The 22,813-nt window shown below is 34.9% G+C and overlaps 1 protein-coding gene across 1 annotated transcript in view; it reads left to right on the top strand.

Moving 5' to 3' along the window:
- The window catches only part of LOC149772693 (adhesion G protein-coupled receptor A3-like), a gene marked incomplete at its 3' end in the record, with an annotated part of 172,259 nt that overhangs the window by 28,994 nt on the left and 120,452 nt on the right, over nucleotides 1-22,813 (top strand). Inside the window, exon 2 of the mRNA XM_089947480.1 lies at nucleotides 7,684-7,755. Within this exon, the coding sequence (XP_089803606.1) occupies nucleotides 7,684-7,755 (72 nt within the window). The remainder of the gene's footprint in view (nucleotides 1-7,683; nucleotides 7,756-22,813) is intronic.

Raw genomic sequence — 22,813 nt, 5'->3', positions numbered from 1 at the left:
TTCTAAATCTGCCCTCAGATATGGCCACCATGGCAGTCATATTGGAAATCTTGTTACTCCTAAATGGAAAATTGTATCGTTGACTTGTATATTCACTAGAAGATTTGTGGGATTTTGTTGGTCCTGAATGAAATTGACATCCAGTATGGCCCCTCATATTGGCTATGTTGACATCCAGTATGGTCCCTAATGTTAGCTATGTTGACATCCAGTATGGCCCCTCATGTTAGCTATGTTGACAATCCTGTTACTGCTACTCCTCGAGAATTGAATGTCATATCCACATAGCTTTTTTAACAAAAAGACTTGTGGTATCTAGCTGCCATCTTGAAAATTTTGTGATCGCTACGTCTTCTGATGGATGGTCATTTTGGTGTGCTGTTTGCACCATAAGTCTTCTAATGATGTCTGGTTTGACCTAAATAAAAATGGTGCTGATCATATGTCCATTATGGCCATCACAGCAGCTACTTTAAGATCTTATTCCTCAAGAATAGCAGAGATGGTTTAACTTTTTTATGACTTGACAGTTAAAGAAGTGATTTTATCTTGAATTCCTTGAAATTCATGTTAGACAGTAGAGCAGTTGTCCTTAATAAGAGGTACTTGTGTTTATCTATTATCATGAGATGTAATATATTGTATCTTATCAAATATTTATTGAAATAAAATGTTGCTTCGAGTATAGTAATATTTAACTAGGTAGCCAACATTAATAAATGGAATTGACATTCCATTTGTCCTTTCTTGCATCCTTCTTTCTCCTACTCCATTGAAATTAAAACAAAGTCTTTGAATTAAATTGGAATCATCAGGACAGCATGATCCAATTGCTTTTCTTGTTCTTATTTCTCCACTCGTACCCCAGCTTTTACAGCCATATATTGTATGTAGCAATGAGATGGCTTAAAAGTCTTTTATTTGGCAGAATCTTTAAAACGTTGCAGGAATTAATGAAAAAAAGAGCACTGAGGTTACCACTTGATATACATTATTAAGTACATGTCTTGATCCTAGCTTGTCGAGACGAAGGAAAGCGGCCTATAAAGCCCACTTGAAACTTTACCACCATTGATTCTTGGTGACTTTGCACATTAAATTGGTGTAAAAAATGGTTGTCAAATGTTTTATTTATTGTGATCTTATCAGGAGGGACAATGCACCTCCAAAGTGGAGAACTGACAGTGTTGATAACATCACAGAAATGTGTGTAAAATTTACCTAATCAAAATACAGGGCTGATAAATCCCAAAGCATAATGCTCAGACTATACAGTTTCATAGTCGGACATGTAAAATTTTCTGAGGCAATAATTAGGGACAAGTGCGTTATTTCCTGTTTTAAAGCTAGTGGGGCAAGCGCTAATCTTCATACTTCAATCACTTAATCTACCTTGATGAGCCATTCATCCCTCAGTAAGCACGGTGAATGTTTGAATCTACCTGTAGTCATTCACTTCCTGTGATACTACAGTAGTTGTCATTGATAAATGTCACACAGGCTCAAGTTCTATTGCTGCTTGACTGCATATTGGACTTAGGGACCAAATTATCAGCCAATCAGAGCACTTCAAATAAAACAAATCCGGTATGATTAATTAGCAGTGCTTTCAACGACCTTGTTTTATTGTGTTGACTCAACACAGATACTTGTGAGCAGATCACCCTTTGATTTCAGTCCATGTCAATGCAATGAAACATTTTTTCGAGACTCTGTACAATACCACACAAGCCGGCATGAGAAAAAAATTCTTGATTTCTTCAGTTGCCAACACACCTAGGAAAGACCATTTTAAAACTAAATGAAAGTGAAACAAAAAACATAAAATGGAAACTCTCTTCATTAAAACCCTGTGGCAGCAAAAAATGTCAAATACAACAACTAATTACTGATTAAATGACTGTACTGATTTTTAATTTTGAAAAATTTATTATTGTGGTTATACTTCAATGTGCGATACTGCATTTTAAAGTGAAAAAAATTGCACTTAAAAAGCAGTCTGTTTTGAAATTAAAAGACAAAATGTATGTTAAGATCATTTTAGTAAAAGTAGTTGTAAAATGAGGTGGTATTATTCTATTTGGATAACGTGGAGTTTAGTAGATTAATTTCGTAACAAATATCATGAGAAGGAAGAAAAATGCAGTGAACATGGAGGATAAAATGTAAGACTGCCACTGAGTGTGATGTAACTATTTATCCAAAGAGCCATAAGCCAGACTCAGTGGCAGCAAAAAATGTCAAATATGACACAGCTAAGAGACAAAGAAATGTTCAGTGACATTTTGATAATTATCCATGCCTTGAATTCCTTGACTCTGAAGGAAAGCTTTCTGCCGTTCTTGCAACAATATCCCAAACTGTTACAGGTTTGAAATTCAGCCATAGTATTTGTAAATGAAACTGACAAATTCAGGATTCAATCACGCAAGTCTTATGACACTTTTGGACCACCTAAAGCCTGTGCAGTACAATATGATACTAGCCAGCATGAGAAAAAAATCCTTGATTTTCCAGTTGCCAACACTCCTAGGAAAGACCATTTGAACACTAAATGAGAGTAACAGGAAAAACAAAAAAATGGAAGCTCTCTTTCATGCAGTGGAAAGCCATTTTCTAATGCTGTGTGCAGTAAAAGAGAATAACAATATTAAACTTGGTGCTAATTATAAGAAGAGAATCAGAGGAAGCCACATTGTTCTATTAAGTCTTGAAATAAAAAGTTAAGGAAGGTCAGAATTGCAGAAAATTAACTTTCATTGTTGCTGATAGAAGTAGCGGTGCTACCATATTGGAACAAGAAATAGTGTATACATGTATAAGATACATTGACAATAACATAAACCCCAAAATTACAACTTTTAAAGAAATAAACATATTGTGAATTGTTTCTTTTGTTTTGAATATGGATTAAAATACACGTCGAATTTAGGCAAGATATATAAGTGGCCTTATAAAACAGGTGGCTTTTCCAGAGGGGTACTATATTTGTGAGATATGTGTATATAGCATAAAGATACATATAACTTAAGGCAGTTAATATCTTCATTTAAAGGGTTGCATTAATTATTAAAATGTTCTTCTTGTCTTAAAAACAGTTATTTCAAGGTAACATAAATTAATAGTTCTTATTCTTAGGCGTGGAATGTGAGTTGGGTATTGTTTGCAAGTGCATTACAAAACCATTCAAAAACATTATTTAAATAATTCTCTCTTTACATTTGCTCATTTTCCCGTTGCTACAGAATATTTCTCGTATCTTTTATGATCTTGTTTTTTTAAATATTGCCAACAAAATCTTTCAGCAAGCAAAGTCTCCCCATTGTTGTCAAGTCAAATAACCTTTACGTTTCCTTCTAAAGTATTATTTCATTCTTGATGGACCGTTCAGGTGGCCTAGTGGTTAGAGCATGTGCCTCAGATGTGGGAGGTCGTGGGTTCAATCCCTGGCCTAGTCATACAGAAGACGTATAAAATTTTACTAACAGCTTCCTTGCTTGGTGCTCAGCATTAAGAGGTTAATGTTAGGACTGGTCGGCCTGGTGTGAGGATAATGTGACTGGTTGGGACATCATGCTACATGTATGCGGCATGATACCCTAGTGCTAGACATCACTATAAACTGCCACACTGCAGACGGGTGGCCTTTCTTGAGGAGTACTTTTGGACACAAACTCGTTGGTGCTAAGGGATTCTGGCATGTGTGTGTGTGTGTGTGTGTGTATATATATATATATATATATATATATATATATATATATATATATATATTAAAAACTGTTATGAGACTGCTCCTTCTGCCAACAAAAAGCAGTATCTCAAGACAGATGGACAGGTGGTCTTTCATAGCAGATTTGTACATAAAGACCAGTTTTCAAGAAAAATAACCATAATCCTGTACTCTAATCTTTATTAATAGTTCTTTGCTAAAATATTGTATGCATTCATCTAAAAACAAAATTATATAGCAATAAAGATATACTTCTTTCATTAAGCATGAAATCACATTTTCATTGGAAGATCACATATTTTAGCATATGAAATCATTTCTGAATTACTCATTTTCCTTTATAACAACCTAAATTTGTTTTACCGATGTATAAACCACTTTTTGCGAGTGGTCTGCTCTTTTTCTCTTTCAGTTATAAGAATTATTTTCTCCAGCCTTAAAATTTGTCTCTTTATAGTTGGAGGTTCGTCCATTGTTATTAAGGTTCTAGGTGTTAAAATTATTTGTGCTCAATTGTAATATCGAACATAAAGACAGTTTTGACTGGGCTGTGGGAAAATATGAAAAATCTATAATGTGCTTTGCATATCCAACAATTAATGAAGTAAAAAGAAACAATTATTTCATCCAGAAACAAAACAATTACTCAGAGACAAAAGTCAATGGCTTCATGCAAAGATGATATACATGGATTAACTCTAAAACCAAAGTGTGTAACCAGTCACACCAACTTGAATAGACGACAGCTTTGTGATTGGGATGTAATCACTTAACATTGGGGGGGGGAGCGGAATACAACAAACATCATAAATCTTGAACATTATCAATCGAATCCCCACAAATGATTCTCTCTTGCAGGTTTAATAGACAATGACCTTATTCACCCCTATCAATACGGATTAACTCTGTAGACAAACAATATATGCGACCACTACATCAACTTTGGCACTATAACGGGAATTCATGACATGTACATTAGCCTGGTTAATGGACTGTAGCATCATCACCGGTAGCAACAATCCTTTTTTTTGAAAAAAATATTCCTTTTGTGTTGTTTTTGATCAGAACAATCATTACTAATGAAGCGGTCATTGTAACAACTGAATTTACATATAGGTCAGTGGTGTCTGTTCTCGCAATACGGCCATTGATAGAGATGCCAGGTCCTATGACAAATCCAGGAAGCTGGCTAAGCGCAGGAATAATTTGTCTGGTTCCCTGCTTTTTATGTTCTCTGCGTTGCTCACTCCTATATAAATAGTGGAGAACAATGCAGGGAGCATATGAAGCAGGGAACCAGACTTGGAAATAATTACTTTAGTCTGGTTTATGACGGAACCTATAAAACACTAACACTATAGGCACAGTTAAAAAAAATTCAGACACTTAAAAAAAATTCAGACATCAGTAATCAGCATATTTAATATATAAATTTTTTAAAATTTAGAACAGTATGAGCAGTCATTTTTATGGGGATTCAGTAAAGGTCGGTGGAGTTTATCCTTGTTCTTTGTGATGCAATCATTCATAGCAGTGTCGAAATGCATATTTTGCCAAGACATCGCGGTTGCTGGTTGCGTTCAGCAGGTGGTCGCTCATAATAGAGCATTTATATAATAAAATCTATCTGTGCATTACGATTGTGGTTGGAAATGACAGTTGGTCGCTCAGCAGTTTCTGATATATATATATATATATATATATATATATATATATATATATATATATATATATATATATATATATACATACTCAGTAACTAGAATCTTGTCAATTTCTTATGGTGTTCTGCGTTTAATGCAGTTTTTCTGCACACAGTAGGCTATACATGGTGACCAGTCCAACTGGTGGAGGAAGAACCTGGAAAAACTCTAGTAAGAACCGTCAGCTGATGGAAAGCTACTGGCAAGCTTTCAAGTGTACCCACATTGGCTGAGCCCAAGACTTAAATCCACATGGAAAGAAGTGATATGGCAGTGATTGGAAAAGGTTAGCACTCTAGACCAGCCACTTAGCAAATGGGTCTACAGTTTCTTATTTAACTTTATACATAGCGATAATTGCAGAGATCCTAAAGTGACGGTATATGTGGGATAGTCAGGCAAATGTCAGAGATCCTGAAGTGACTGTATATGTGGAATATTTCAGGCAAATGTCAGAGATCCTGAAGTGACTGTATGTGGAATATTTCAGGCAAATGTCAGAGATCCTGAAGTGACTGTATATATGGGATAGTCAGGCAAATGTCAGAGATCCTGAAGTGACTTTATATGTGGGATATGTCAGGCAAATGTCAGAGATCCTGAAGTGACTGTATATGTGGAATATTTCAGGCAAATGTCAGAGATCCTGAAGTGACTTTATATGTGGGATATGTCAGGCAAATGTCAGAGATCCTGAAGTGACTTTATATGTGGGATATGTCAGGCAAATGTCAGAGATCCTGAAGTGACTGTATATGTGGGATATGTCAGGCAAATGTCAGAGATCCTGAAGTGACTGTATATGTGGGATATGTCAGGCAAATGTCAGAGATCCAGAAGTGACTGTATATATGGGATATATCAAGCAAATCCAATATTTTAATTGGCACATACATTGGTCAGCCAGACATCAGCATAGGACCTCTCTAATTTCATTTCATCAAATTAAACTGTAAAATAAATATGATAGAAGAGTAAAATTCAAAGGTTGCTAGGTCTAGTGTAAATATTGTTTCTTTCTCAGACAACCAGTAAAGGTGATACTGACAAAAATATTTCATAGGAGTTTGGTAATTTATACATCATTTCTTGGTCCAGTAGTCATTTATGGTGTCTCAGAAAGCACTTGTTTATTACGTTATGTTTTCACACTTTTTTAAACACTAAATAGCCACAAAACAGAAGACATAGGTGTGAAAGCTGATTTCGTGGACTTCCCCAAAAACCTATAATTAAATGATTGCCTAGGGGTCTGTACTTTAAATGGTACATCAGTCCATCATACCAGAATTTTTTAATATTGTGTTTTGGTTTGTCAGCACATAATACCTTCCATACAAAGCATGTGAAGTCTAGGCCATATTGAGAAAAAAATGAAACCAGCAACTTTTATTACTATACTCGAAGAACCATTAGTGCACCATGAAACTCCACCATCCACCTTTACCAGAAATGCTCGTCATCTGTGTTAAATATTTACAAAGTAGTGAGTACTTCTTGTCAATTAAAAATACTATTTTTAAAAACCATTTGAGTGGAATCAAAATCTGTTTTTAGGTGAAATTATATAGTATATTGTTTTGAAAGAAAAAAATGATTTGAGAGAAAACCATTTAATCATGGAAGGATTATAGTAATACTAAAGCAGTAGCAAAATCAGAACTTAAATCGGACTGCTTTGGTGTGCTAGTGGTTAGAGTGTCTGCCTCGGATGCAAGAGGTTGCAGGTTCGAGCAGCGGCTGAGTCATACCAAAGACTTATAAAAATTGTACTAACAGCTGCCTTGCTAGCGCTCAGCATTAAGAGGTTACTGCTGGTCTATGACTGGTTGGCCTGGTGTAAGCATACAGTGATTCAGTGGGACATGATGCTACGTATCTGCGGCATGATGCCCCAGTGCTAGACATAACTTCAAATTGCCACGCTGCAGACATTGTAGTGATATTAAAATTGTTAAAGCTACATTCAAAATCCAAATCATGTGCATGCGCACACACACACACACACACACACACACACACACACACACACACACACACACACACAACTAAAATTGACATGTTTAGTAATAAGTATATCATTTTTTAATTTTTTTGTGGTCATAACATGTATCTCTTTTGAATGAGACTAAATGGCATTTAAATTTCACAAATGTTGGGCTGTTATGTTAAGTTTTGGGAAATAATGTCCACCATGAGGCATTAGTATTTTTGGATTCCTGATTAAATGGTATAATACTTATTTTACAGAGACCTCAGCAAGAACAGCATAACACATATCAAGAAGGGTACCTTCATCCGACTGTCAAATCTACGCAAACTGTAAGTATGCTTTTTTCTTTAGCTTACCTGACTGTGAGTGTAGAGTAGAGTTATGTGTTTGTCAGCCTTTTTAAACTTTTTCTCAAAAACCATTTGCATAAAGTCTGAAGAGATGTCAGATTCATGCAGACGATACCAGTCTGCCATCAAATGACTGGCATTAATAAAAAGAATTTTAAAAATTTGAATGAATTAACAAAGACAACCATAATTTTGCTGAAAATTTGACAGCACCCAGGTTTTAAGACCTTTTATTTTTATATGCAGGATGTTGATCTTGAATCATATATGACTGCCAATTCTAAACATGGAAATATATCATCTATGAGCAATTGCTATTTTTAACTTTTTCTCAGAACCCAGCATGCCAGTTTCAACCAAATTTGGCATGGAAAACGTTGGCAAACAGACCATTCAGTTTTATACATATGAAGATGACCCACCTTCACATATTGTCTTTTGACCATTAATAAACCTTTAAATAACTTGTCTCCAAAAATGGTTGGACAATGTTTGATCAAGTTTAACATAAAGCATTCTGCTGTCGAAACCTTGACTTTTTTTTTTCCAGTGATGGCAGTCTACTATCAAATGTGGTACAGTAGCTGTAATTAAAAAATGGTTTTAAAAGTGCTGAACAGAATTTATCCAAACTTGGCAGTAAGCTTCATCATGTGGATACCTTTGAGTTTTATACATATGATGCAATCCGCCATGAAATATGGTTGCCTTTGCTAAAATAAGAAGGAAAAAAAAAAGATGTCTTCACAAAACCATACTCATGGAATTTGACCAAATTTGAAAGAAAGCATCCAGGCATGGAGAGCATGAGTCTCGTTACGCAAAATTGAGAAAGCTTTAAATGGCTTATTCTCCAAATCCATTCAACGAGATTTGAAAGAAAGCACCTGGCCCAAGGGCTTTTCATACTGATGCCAGGAGGGCTGATCCATCATTAGCTGTGGCACTGTTGCAGAAAATAGCAATATTGTAGCAACTAGTTCTCAACAATTAATGAACAGAATTCTACCAAATTTGACAAAAAGTGTCTTTGTTTGAAGGCCTTTACAATTTATAAAAATAATGTTACCTGCCATCAAATATGGCCAACCAGTACTAAAGCAGTACTAACATTATCACACAAAACCACACAACAGAATTTGCCCAAATTTGACATAACATTTTTTGGCATAAAGGACTTTCAATATTAGATGCATTATGGCTGATGTGCAATCAAATATAGACGAAGATGCAACACAGAGAAACCTTGAAATAATTGTCCTCTCCCCCCCAAGTCATAGATTGGAAACTGTCAAGATTCCCACATGGTAACTATATACATACCAATTGGGCATGAAAAGAAATGATTCTAACTGGCTGACATTTGCCCCAGGAGCAGTCCTCACCATTTGGGATCCAGAAGGAGAACTTTGGGATGGAGGTCAGAATGTAGGAGCACAGTGATGTATTGTTTAAGAGTCACAGGATTCTAGTTTGAGTTTAGATTTCTGTAGAGAACTGCATTTACACATGAAACATTATTTCATACATGAATAAGCTAACAAAAGTTCCCATTTTATGTGAGAGTTATGAAGCATAAACTATAATAAATAATATGATTTATAAATTTCATATGAAATCAAAACTCATTAATGAGAGGCTCTGTCTGTGCTACACAGATAACCACCCAGAATGGTTCCAGATTTTATTAGATGTCTGTAATAAAACAAAAATAATTGAGATGGGTTTTTGATAGGATACTATTATGAACTGGATTTTTCATGTACATTGCTATATCTTTGTGTTGGGTTTAGTGTACTCTCTGTCTCTTATGATTCCTAAGTACTGTATCATTTTACCCAGTGGCTTGACAGACCAAGCAACATTTGAATAGTTTGACCTTGGGTACTTGAACTGAACTGGAAAGAAAGTCTCATTTTACTGGGGAGTTTTAAAGGTGGACACCAGTGTTATGTGTTTAGGCTTGAATAAACAGTAAGATAAAAGAGAGTGAAAACAACAAGCTTTGAAAAATTTAACAAATAATTTAATTCCCTGGAAAAAAATCTGTAAAATTGAAGAAGAATAAAAGAACTTACGGTTTTAAGAATCAGATCCAAAAATAATCCATGAATAATCCACGAATTAAATTTTTAGAAGTCCTAGTAATGAAATGTTCTAATAAATTCAAGTTTGAGTCCTGATGAAAAATCCAAGATGGAAGGCGATGACATATACTGTAGACAGTATAGAGCTGATGTGTACACTGTAGTCAGTATAGAGCTGATGCGTACTGTCCTTTGTGAATTACATAAAACAATATTCTGGTGTTTGAATTCTGAATAAAATTTAAGTAAATGTCTTTGTCCAGGAATTTTATATGAGCACTCAAATATTTCCAGGATAAAGGATTATCCTTCAGAATCCAAATAATTTGAATGAAAAAATGTAATTCCAACTGACACAACAGACACTTGTAATCCAGTTTAAAGAAAAAGCCCCAACTGACCAAATATCTCTATAAACAAAGATTATACAGTAACTTGAAACGCAAAACAGATTTCCGGATGAGGGTCACATGATCACATTCTAGAAAGATTTAGAAAATATCTACAAGTTCTATGGCTTGTAGCACAGTACAGCCTGAATTTCACCACCACCATTCACACACCAACAATGAAAAAAAAAATTTTTTTACATGACCCCCAATCAAGGTTAGGAACTAAGTCAAAAATAGAAACAGTGTTTCTATTATTAAGTATTTATGAAAATGTTCAGGTCAAACTGAAGTTTCTGGAAAATATCAAATTCCTAGTAAACAAAATTACATTACTTTGACATGTAACAAAATAAAAAAAATATTTACAACTTACATACCCCCCCTTTTATTATTTTGACTAGTTATAGATCAGTGTGGAGCATCTATCACCCACTGTTTGTTTGTTTTCCACTGATCCATTAACTCATTAACCCCAGTAGGTTTGTGTCATTTTTCCCTGAAATGCAAGTAGAAAACACATTTTCTAGACTACTTTTTATTCCAAACGCCCATCTTGTCCTATTTTTTTGCGAAGGTTCACCTGTCTGTGTGTAGTTCAGACTGGCTGTGTTAGATCTGAGGCCAAAAGGTCCAAAATCCCAACACAAAATCGGATTCCAACCATAGGCGAATTTTTTGTGGAAATAAATCTGGTCCAAAAAATTATGTTTTTCTCCGTGTATTTTGTAGTGCAACTTGAAAGTCCAGATTATTTGATATCATTGTGGAGCTATGTTTGTCTACCTTTCTGTAATACCACTTGCTTTAGTGTACCTTAAATGACCTTGACACTACAGAGCTCGTAAGTAGGCTACTGCCTCCTGATGTGTCAACGAGGTGCCAGGGGTCAATGAGTTAACACAAGTTTGTCATCATAATCTCTCCTGAACTACATGGAGGATTGACATGAAACATTACATACACATATTAGTTGTTCCTAAATGAAAACAGTGCTAATTGGACATCTAGTATGGCCACCACACTGGCCAGTTTCAAAATCTTGTTATTGCCACTGGTCCAGAATGGATGGTTATATCCACATGGGCTTTTACAAAGAGACTTAAGGTGGCAGCTTTAGGTAAATCAAAGATATATGTGTTTAACTCATTAACTCAGGAGGTTTTCGTCATTTTCGCCTGAAGTGTGAGTAGGAAACACATTTTGTGGGCTATTTTTGAATACATCCTAATACATCGACTTCCACTGAGTGATTTCCCATTAACCTTAAATGCCTAGTTGTGTTAGAAACATAGTTTTTCATTGGCTATTTTGCTCATGCATGAGCAGAAAGGTAAAAGCTGTTCTTTTTTTTTTTTTTTTTTGCTTAACAGACCTATCATTTTTCTTATCAAGACCATTCTTTATTCCAAATGCCCGTCTTGTCCTACTTTTTGCAAAGGTCCATCTGTCTGTGTGCAGTTCTAACTGGTCTGCCTTGGATCTGAGGCCAAAAAGTCTAAAATCCGAACACAAAATCGGATGCTGACCATGGGCAAATTTTGGGTGGAAATAAATTGGGTCCAAACAATTAGGTTTTTTCTTCTGTGTTTTGTAGTGCAAGTAGAACTTCCAGATTATATGGTATCATTGTAGAGCTACATCTGTCTACCTTTCTATAATACCACCCACTTTAGTGTATCGTACATGACCTTAACGCTACAGAACTCGGCAGTAGGCTACTACCTCCTGTTACATAAATGCAGCGCCAGGGATTAATGAGTTAAGGGCGAAACTTGTTAACACATCACTGCCTTGAATGTGACTGTTTACGCCACCTGTATTGAAAATTATTGGCATGTTTGTGAACAGCAGCAGTGTTTCTTTTAGGTAAGATTTTACTCCAGATATAAAACACAAAGCACAATTATTTCAGTCATTGGAATGGTGCTCAATTGTTATTGCGTTTCTTGTAATTAAGGAAGCAATAACCTATACTTTATGAATCACAGCAAGAAAGGGGAGCAATTCTTTGCACATACTGCAATCATTATAAGTCATTCTGGAGTATACAACATCCATCAAAATAGCAGCACGACCTGTATGTAACATCAGGACAAACAAGAACATTTTCAGCATGTCGAACTTAACATTCAGTTTAAGTTCTGCTTATTAATTGTTATCTAAATCTTATAAAAATAGAAAATTCTAATTGACTTGTGCTTATCAGGATTATTTTAGCTATGAAATAGATTGATTAAAAGACAGTGAATTAACACCTGCTCATGTTTGCACAGTTGATTTGTAATGATAAAGTGTTCAAACCTGTACTAGACCAAAGCGATTATTACTGCTGTCATATTTGTAAGGCCCTCATTAAATTTGAGAAATTATGTCCCCTTTCTGCAGTGAAATGGTCAGCCCAGAATGTGATGTATATTCATTTTTCTATAGAGACTAGCATGCTCAAATTGCATAGGTTACAGTTCTGAGAATGCTAATACTCTGTTCAGCAAGAACAACTCCGTTCTGAACATTATTCACTAATAATCCAAACAGTGAAGTTTGGATGATGTTGCTTTGTTTCGGTCATGTGCATTGACACCCCTTGGGACCTCAAAACAAACTTTTTGGGTTTCAAATCCCCCCCACCAACTTCTTTGAATACAGCAATATATGTTTTAGATGCAAACTCTGATAGATTTGCCCATTTAGTTTCATTGCATCCAAAAATTTGAGTATAACCGAATGATTTTTGTCTGGAATGTCTGACATTATTATCTTCACCAGTGAAAAGGCAAATATGAAAAGCAAATAAAATGCAGATCACACATTTGATGCCATGCAAAACTAATTGCTGAAAAAAAGTGCAGGTTTTACCATGCTTTGCTTTGATATATTTAATCTTTGATTGAAATGTTACTTTTTTCATGATTGAGCATAATTTATAAGGATCAAAGTTGCAATTCATCAGAGTTGAAAGATGACAAGCCTTTCATGATGTTAGGCCCGTGACAGTCTCTTTGTCAAAAGTTACAGAGATGAGTCATCCAAATTAGTCTCTTGAATGAATGAAGTGTTTTAAACATGATTAAACTTTAAATCAGTTGAAATTCCACTTGCATTTGATGTATTAGATGGCTTGAAGAGATTTTTTTTTATTCTTGTCACAAAGACAGGATGAAAGCTTTTTTATTCTTTAATTAGCCTGTGAAACCTTCAGGCCATGAAATCTAATAACTTTGAAACTAATTCTGATTTATTTAAAAGCATTAAAATGAATCTCTTTATTAGCTTGGAATTCAAGTCAACTTTTGTATTGACACACAATGGCTCTGCAGAGTGATTGAAAACATTACAGATTAAAGGATATGGTTTTTCTGTTCCATACATAATAGGGCTTTGCTGTTGGGTTTAAACATTGCTCTTTTAATTTTTAGAGTCAGAAGTAAATATCAGTCAGGAAAACATGTGAAGGAAAATTAGGAAAGTGCAAAAACCTTGTTTGGTAAACACACATTAATAAATTTTATGAAGGAGTTTTAAAGGAAAAGGATAAAGGACAATTGCAATTATTCATTAAAATCTTGCTCTCATTTTCCTGTATAATGTTTCTGACCTTGAATTACTTTTTTATTGTTAAGAGTTTTTATATGGCAGCATATTTGATCATAATTAATGCTAAACCTAAACTGTTGATACAAAACCCCATGGTACCAGTTTAAACTTTTGTAAATGTAATCTTTGGTTGTAGTTGACCTCATCATTTCCCATTTGCAATACCATTAAAATCACCAGCAGTAAAGTTGTTAATTAAGAATAAAGTACCAGGCCAGAACCGAACTATGATATTTACTCATTTATGAGCCCAACTGCACTGGTTGCACAGACCCAAATCTTCCATGGCATAATGTGCCGGCAGATCTGGGTCTATGCAGTTTGTTAGGAGTAATAAGTAGAACAAACAACATAGACTCCGGTCTGCAGACACATTATGCTATGGTGTCGAGGATATATGTTGTTTGCAGTTGGACTCCCCTTACAAACAAGTATATATGGTAATTGTAATTGTGAGAGTTCCAAGGGTCACCCACTTCACTGTTAGTTTTTTAAATTGTTTTGATTTACTCCCAATATATATTATTGTACATGTAGTGACCCCTACTACATGTTGCAAGGAGCAAATAATATAGGTAATGGACTAGAGGAGGCAGCCATTTTGCCCCAGGGTGTGTTACTTGACTTTGCCCCCCCGGGCTGGAAGAGTGTGGCTTGTTTGAAAGAATGGACATTATTTTCATTTTATTTACTTTTCTGGGGACAATAAATTTGCTCGGCACTCTGTAGCCAGAAATTTGCTGATGTGCTGTTGTCCCCCTCCCTGGCAAAGCAAGGTATTTTAAGGCAGTTTAAACACTTTTACGTTTTATTAGATTTATCAAATAAGGCAGAGCAAACAACTTTATTATAGCAGTTACAGGCTACTAACATGCAAGTCTTTTGCTCTGATAATGTATATTTGATTTATAGTCACATTTCTTCTGCTAAGGTCTTGTTAAGCACTTCTACCGATGTACATGGCTTGGGACAGCAGCACGAAGAGGCTAATTGGTGCCAAAGCAATTGGAGTGAAGTACCACTTCCAAAGATACACCATAGTATTTGACCTGGGCTGATATGATAGTGGGATGCAGACTGCTCCCTTTCAGTCTTTTGTCTAGCATGCTAACCACATGGTACCTGCTTATGATAGTAACCTCTTACAACATGCATGAGCATACACTACAGCGGGTCTTTTTTACATCCCTGAACAGGGAGGCAAAAATGAGCCAGTTGCAACTGAAAAGGAAACAAAGATGAAGTCAGAAAGACATTTAAAGATATTATTACTGAAAATAGGATAGTAATATAATTCTTACGTACGAGTGGTTTAATAATACTTGGTGTGTTTTTTTGTTGAGCTCTTGAGAAGTATCGAAATCGAGTCCTAATTATTAAGGTGATGTAGCCGACTACACTGCTGCCTTGTTTTAGTGTCTGGTTAACTGTCAGACCCACTTGTAATGTGGGAGCAGATCTGGATCACATTTTTTCTTATTGAAAATACCAAATAAAGGCCCCATATTGCTGAAATGAATGAAATTGTGATCAAAATGGTAACTGAAACCTTGCTGTATCTCTCATTTTAGTTTTGAAAATGGTGGTTAGGGTGCTGGTATATCAAATTGACTTGATAAAATGATCAATTTTTAATAAATATATTGTGTTCAATTTAAAGAAATTCTCTGTGAAGTGAAAAACAATGAAATATCGATCAATGAAAGAGTTGTGTACACAATATTGCCACTCAGTGCCATTAAGCTAATATGAGTCCAGACAATGCATCTGATAAGACTGATGCATCATTTATAAAAGTATGACATGTACTGTGGAAAAATGAAAGTCCCATGTCACAAGTGGGTGGTTGGGCATTAAACATTTTGGGCAATTATAAATTAATTTTGTCTACAAAGTCTGGAATGTTATTTGTACAAATGGACAAGTGGGTGGAATTTTTAGTTTTATTCCCAGCTGTATATGAAAGAATTGATTTTCTTGAGGCAATTCTTGTGCATAAATGTCAAAATGGAGCTGCACTAGAGTACCCATGTGGATGACAGCAACTACTTTTAGCAAAATAAAAATGTGCCTTAGATATATGTTGGCAAAAGAATTGTATGTTTTGTTTGCCTGAAATTTCTTTGGAAAAGAAGAATCCAACCAATTGTGACCACTTGGTTATCCCTATGATGTTAATAATTAAAAAAAGGTTTGAGTTGGTCCAGCAGCAGCCATTAACATATATTTGAGGAGTTACCAAAAGTAGTGGAATAACTATAGAATTTATTCAGTTCTTATTCATCATATTACCTTTGGAGATCAACATCACGCAAAAGACAAGGACACAGCAATTTAAGAAAAGCTTCAAGTGCTCATGTACAAGTCAGTGGATTAGCTTCAATTGCACGTATTATGTTAAAAAAATATTACATTATTTAGGATAGATATCATGTGCATGTACATGTTACATTATAATAGAGTTTAGTCTTTCTAATGCTACAGATGTGTTAAACAGAAATTGCTATTAATGAACCTTTTATGGTGTACATTGTTATACTTTCTCATGAGGACAACCTCAGGGGAGAATAGTCCTTGATTTAATAAATCTTATGTTAAGTGTTTAGGCTCGAATAAACAGTAGCAAAAGAAAGAGTGAAAACAACAACTCTGAAAAATTTAACAAAAACTACATAAAAATGAAAAAAGAACTTAACAGTTTTAAGAATCAAATTAAAAAATAATCCAAGAATAATCCACAAATCAGATTTTAGAAGTCCTAGTAATGAAATGTTCTAATGAATTCAAGCGTGAGTCCCGACGAAAAATCCAAGATGGAAGGTGATGATGTATACTGTAGTCAGTATAGAGCTGATGTGTACACTAGTTAGTATAGAGCTGATGTGTACAGACCCTTGTGAACTACAGAAAACAATAATCTGGTGTTTGAATTCTGAATAAAATTTAAATAAATATCTTTGTCCAAGAATTCTGCATGAACATTCAAATATTTCCAGGAAAAAGAATTAATCTTTTAGAATCAAAATAATTTAAATAAACATTAAAATGTAATTCCCAAACTGGTCGCAAACACACACTTTCCAGTGTAAAGAAAAAGCCACAACTGACCAAATATCTATATAAACAAAGATTATACAGTAACTTGAAATACAAAACAGATTCCCAGATGAGGTCACATGATCACGTTCTAGAAAGATTAAGAAAATATCTAGTCTAATTACACATAGCACAGTACAACCTCGATTTCAGCACCACCATTCAGACACCAAAAATGAATTTTAAAAAAAGTTGTTTACTTGACCCACAATCAAGGCTAAGGAACTAAGTCAAAAATAGAAACAGTATTTCTATTATTAGGTATTTATGAAAAGATTCAGGTCAAACTGAATTTTCTAGAAAATATCAAATTCCTAGTAAACAAAATTACATTACATTGACATGTAATGAAATTAAAAAAATAACAAGATTTTAAAACTTACAAACAATTTAATTAAATCAAATATACATAACATAAATCATCATTTATACATGTATAAATTATTACAGTTCTACAGCACGTACCAGCAAAAAGCTTTGCAGAAAAGTTTTTCTTGATAAAAGAAAGAAGTCTATTGATGTTGAGCATAAATTACAAGATCATAGGCACTGTACAAGAAAAATGGTTTCTGTTCAATAATCTTAGTTCCACATCACAGACCAAGGTCAAACTAAGTGGCTGGATTGTACTTGGGGTAAAAATAAAATTCTTTTTGATTTTGGTGTCAAAAGGCTAAAGTCAAGGTTGCTGTCTGAAAGAAGAAATATAGGTTATGCACAGTAACTTCAGTTCTACATCACAGATGGCTTGTGAAAAAGTCTGTTGATCTTGGAATAAAAGTCTGGTCATGGTTACTGAAAGAAAGATGGTTTCTGCATAAGATGGACATATTTGAAAAAGCATGGACACCTTATAAAATGCATGAATAGACTAGAACTCTGAAACAGAGCCATGCTAATCCTAGCATAATTGTGTCCATGGAATATGTGTGGGCAGCACGGAAAATGGGTAGAAAGTATGCACTTGGTAAGTGTGTATCAGTGTTGGGGCTTAAGTGGTGGGGGCTGGATAAAGTCAGGAAAAGAGTCTGGAAATCATTGATGTCCTATTCACATTGACCACATTACAAATGGATACCTGGAATTATACCAGTGGTAAACCAAATACAGAAACAATGTCAATTCAGACATAAAACTGGAGGGAATGTCTGACATTTTCTTTAGCATCTGTACATTTTTGTAGTTACATTTTCTGTCTCATGTGTACAATTTTATAGTTAGACAGTTATAACATAAAATGTAAGTAAACTTGATAATCCGTTGAAATGCTGACTAAACATGCACAGCTTTCTACATACAGACAAGCACGTCTGCAAGGCCCATTATCCATCCTATTTCCAGCTTCTTGATTTGCATGGAAAATGTCCAGCCATCATTCAGGTATCTCCAGGTATCTCCAGCTTTTCATTTCCAGGCATTTTCCATGGAAAGAGAATGAAATTTGCCATTGGACAGTACATTACTACCATTGTAAATACATGGAGTCTGCATTGGAAGCATGGAAATGAGAAAGTTGGGAATTTCGGTTTGAGAAAATAAAGCTATATGTATTTTGTATGTTTAAGATGGCCCAGTACATTATGAGTGTACTTCTTGATTAATGTTAACATAAATGTTCAGAACAATCAAAATTGGGTGCTGTGCAGCTTTTTGAAAATAGTTAAATCTAAGTAAGGCATAGGACAATTGTGGTCCAACGGAAAAAAAAGTTGAAATTGCATATGTGCTCACAGAATGCATGTGGAAGTTTAAAGTACTCCTAAAAGTTTATTGAAGTTAAAAAAGGAAAGCTTTAATGCTGACAATACTGCTAATGGCATACGCTTGAAGTATTAAATATGGTATTGAGTGCTGCCCCTCTCCCTTTTTTTTTTGTGAAACTTGTACCCAGATCAGTTAATAATTACTAATTACTGGTCTGAGTCTATTTGATGAAATTGAAATTTCCTGCAGTTGCATGAAGCAGAGAAGTTAATATATGCAAATGAGATTGACATAATTGGAGAACTTTTACTTCCAGCCTCTATCCATGCAAATGCAAAATGTTTGTAAAATTCTGGTTATTTTATTGCTTAATTGTCCTCCACTAAACTAATATTGTAGGTTATCTTCAGTTTGCAAAGCTGTGATAATGGCACAGATGTGTAACTTGTGAAAAACATAACCCAGTAAGCTTATTTAATTAATGTAAGATGAAAAACTTATATTCCCTATACTTTGGTTTTTGAGGCTACTGGTGTGTGTGTGTGTGGGGGGGCCTAGGTCATGTGGCTTGTTACACTAGTTTCAGTGTATATTTTTAGGATGGTTCTTGAACTCTTCTTCCAGTCATTGACCTGTGTAGGGAAGTAATTAGTTACATTTTGCTACAAATCAGTGAAACAATATTGTTTTAAGCTATGTGGGGGCTGAAACTTTTTTCAAAAAATAATTCTAAGACACACACACACACACACACACACACACACACACACACACACAGAGGGAGCTTGACAGTGTATGAGCTCCTTGAATTTACAGGGCCACTGTAGACACCAGGATAAAATATGGTAATATAGCCAACATTTGCATACCTTAATCATAAAGTAAGTAATAGCTCTTTCTCTGAACCATTTTGTAGTTTTCTGGAGGAAAACAACAGTAAACATGACCAGTATCAGATGTGCTGCTCATCCTAGGCAATATGGAATGTAATTCACCATAGAGCTGTGAGGAAATGGATCAGTTCTGTACATGTAGTGCAGAGAGATTAGTAATTTCATAGGGGCAGCCATCTTTGCTAGCCAAGGGTTCTTGCTATGTTCATCCTCATCCCTTGGCATACTTATGTAACTTAGCTTGCTGAATCAGTATCTACTGCTCTGCTATCTGATTGGATGCAGCTGAAAGAAAGTAATCAAATCAGAACCATTGTTACAGTTAATTTGGGAGATTGTTAAGAAAAGGTTGCACTCCACATTTTCACATGTTGCATAGTGTTTGATTTTTAAAGAAAAAGAACTTCCCAGATTTTCCTCACTAGTTATCTTGATTATTTAAAACAGACCATGGGTGTTGTTAAAATAACCGTATAATTCCCTCGATTTAGTGCTTGACTTAATTGATGTAATTTGGGTTATAGAGTATACATCTTGGTCTTACTTTAGATCTTCTCTTCTCAAAAGACTGCTAGTTCTGCAGTCATTTTCACTTCGTGGACTTTACAGGTAAATTGGGGTGGGGGGAAACGAGCTGAGAATAATAAATGAATGTAAGAAATGATAAACATATAGGAGAATTGCAAAGTATATGAATTTATACTCGAATGAGAAGAAACATGAGGAACTCAAAGGACCATTACAATTTGTAAAACTTTGCATTATAATTTTACTCAAACCAGGAATGTAAATTTACACAAGATGCAGATTACGACAATGAACATAGGTGAATTCATAACTTACCCTATACAAGAGCACAAATTACTGACTGTTCTATATGGTAGGAAACATGGGCAACTGTTGGGGTAAAACAATATGTTTGTGCCACATAACCATATGTATCATGCTACACAACCTATAATATGATACATATTGTTAAAAGTAATGAATAAGTTGGCAGACAACAAATAATTTTATGTGGGTGTTGGACATTAAAAATATGTGTACAAGATTTTCTATAGATTTCACTTTTAATATTATTGTAAGTAATGAAACAACAAGATTATTGATGCATCATTACATTGTGAATTGCTTCACCTAACATACCAGCCGATCAAATGGGGGATATAATACATGTTTGACTTGTTACTTAATGTCAATCATAGTTGATAAAGCTTTTATTTTATTGCTGAATATTACAGGGCTTTATTCTTTTGTATTATTAGACAGGTAACATTTAGAGTAGGAAAACAAGAGGTGTTTGCCAGAGATAAATCCCATCTGTTTCTTACATTTGTCACACTACAGATGACCTATAAAATACTTTATGTACTCACTTACAAGTCAAGGCAAACTGCAAACAGCAAGCATCCTGATCTGCTGTAGCATAATGTGCCTACAAATCAGGGTCTATGTTGTTTGTTCTACTGAACAAATGTGCTGGCACATTATGCGATGGCAGATCAGGATATGTGCAGTTTGTAATTCGACTTAGAAGAGAATATGTGTGGTAGTTTATTTACCAATAAGCATATGATAGGAAGATATGACTATCTGACATTCAGGTATGAATGCAATCAGGAGCTATAACAGGCCTAAAAAAATCTAAACGCTTCAGACATTTATCTTCCTGATGGTACCAGTTTCATGGTTCAATCTCATACCACAGCTGTTCTTGGCCTCTCCTGTTGGTACCATATACCCCCATGGGAAGGACATTAACATGCAGTGTACATTTTTGATCCCCAAACACCAGTCAACCCCAAAGTTGATGGATTTTACTGATAATTAAATTACAATCTGCAAATCAAGTACCAGAGGACTGGTTTATTGGTAAAAATGATGGCTGCAGGTTATTGGGAAGATCTTAATATTTGTTATCAGAGATGGAATTTTCTGTTAAGTGGTAGATGTTAGTATGATTAGCTCCTAGCTAGTTAGTTAAGGGGGAGATCTGTTCGTGCTATGCCTGACCTTCTTAGAACTGGGCTGCTGTTGAGCCTGAATTCATCAACAGTTATTTGCTGTAAATTTAAAGTTTGAACCTAAAGCATAGTTAAGTCCAGTGCCCTTTTGCATGTAGGTCACAGGTGATTGATGAAAGCAGCATGTTGGGTATGTAATGTGTCCTGTGATGATGTTCCAAGCTGATTAATTCTTGGAGTTTATAAAAGAGCGTTGTTTATATTGGGGAAAAAAACTTGTGTTTTAAGAATTTTACCCCTATTTATACACCTGCCACAAGCTGGAACATGATGCATTTGTCTGTCTGTCTGTTCCCCTTTTTGTTTCTACCCTGTAATACAGATTTCTTTAATATACAAACATTTCCAGACTTAACTTTAGGGTAAGGAAAATGCCTGTCAGTTTCAGTTTCAAAGGTCAAGTTCATTGACTGAAAGAAGACAAATAATGTTTGCACTTTAATATTACATGTAGTTACTCATAGACCCTTTAAACTGTGATGGATTGCACTTGGGTGTAGAGGCCTGTTCACCTTGGGGTTAAAAAAAACCAAAGGGCAAAGGTCAATTTCACTTTGATTGAAGACAATAATGATGTCTACACAAAAAAATTGTAGTTCTCAATCATGTACCTTATGAAAGTTTGTGGATGGGGTATATTATTTTAAGAAATAAACCAGTTGATTCATTTTGGACCAAAACATCAAAGTCTGGGTTATTATGCTACAGAGATGAGTGGGTTTTGCACAGTATTTGTTCTAGAGTGAGTTTCTTGACCAAAATTTGTATATGGGTTGTATTTATCATGATGAAGAAACCCATGTCTTTTGGATATAAAGTTAGGACAGAAAATGTTCTTATTAATCCCAGGGTCACTGGAGGGTCTAGTTCTATGGCACCAGGATCCTAACATTTCACTGAAATTAAACCAAGCATTTAATATGGTATATATTATTCTGAACAGGACTTGATTATAATTGTAAATTTATTTTCCTGTCCGATTCCACTGTCAGTTCTCATTTTGGCCTGTAGCTTCATCTTTATTTTCTTAAAATATATATACCAGTTATGTTTCAGTTGGGACTGAATCTACCTAAAACAATGCATGTGTGTGTGTGTGTGTGTGTGTGTGTGTGTCAGAAAAAGACTTATTCCCAAAGTTAAAAATTACAGAATCCATAATCCAGGATTAAAGAATTTTGTAGTCATGCTGAAAGGCCATGGTCATTGTGAGACTAATAAGAATATAATGGGTTTTAGACATCAAG

Source organism: Sinohyriopsis cumingii, unplaced genomic scaffold (genome assembly GCF_028554795.1).
Source record: "Sinohyriopsis cumingii isolate HCF-2022 unplaced genomic scaffold, ASM2855479v2 utg001246l, whole genome shotgun sequence".
NCBI lineage: Eukaryota > Metazoa > Mollusca > Bivalvia > Unionida > Unionidae > Sinohyriopsis > Sinohyriopsis cumingii.
This window is presented reverse-complemented; position numbering and strand designations above follow the sequence as displayed.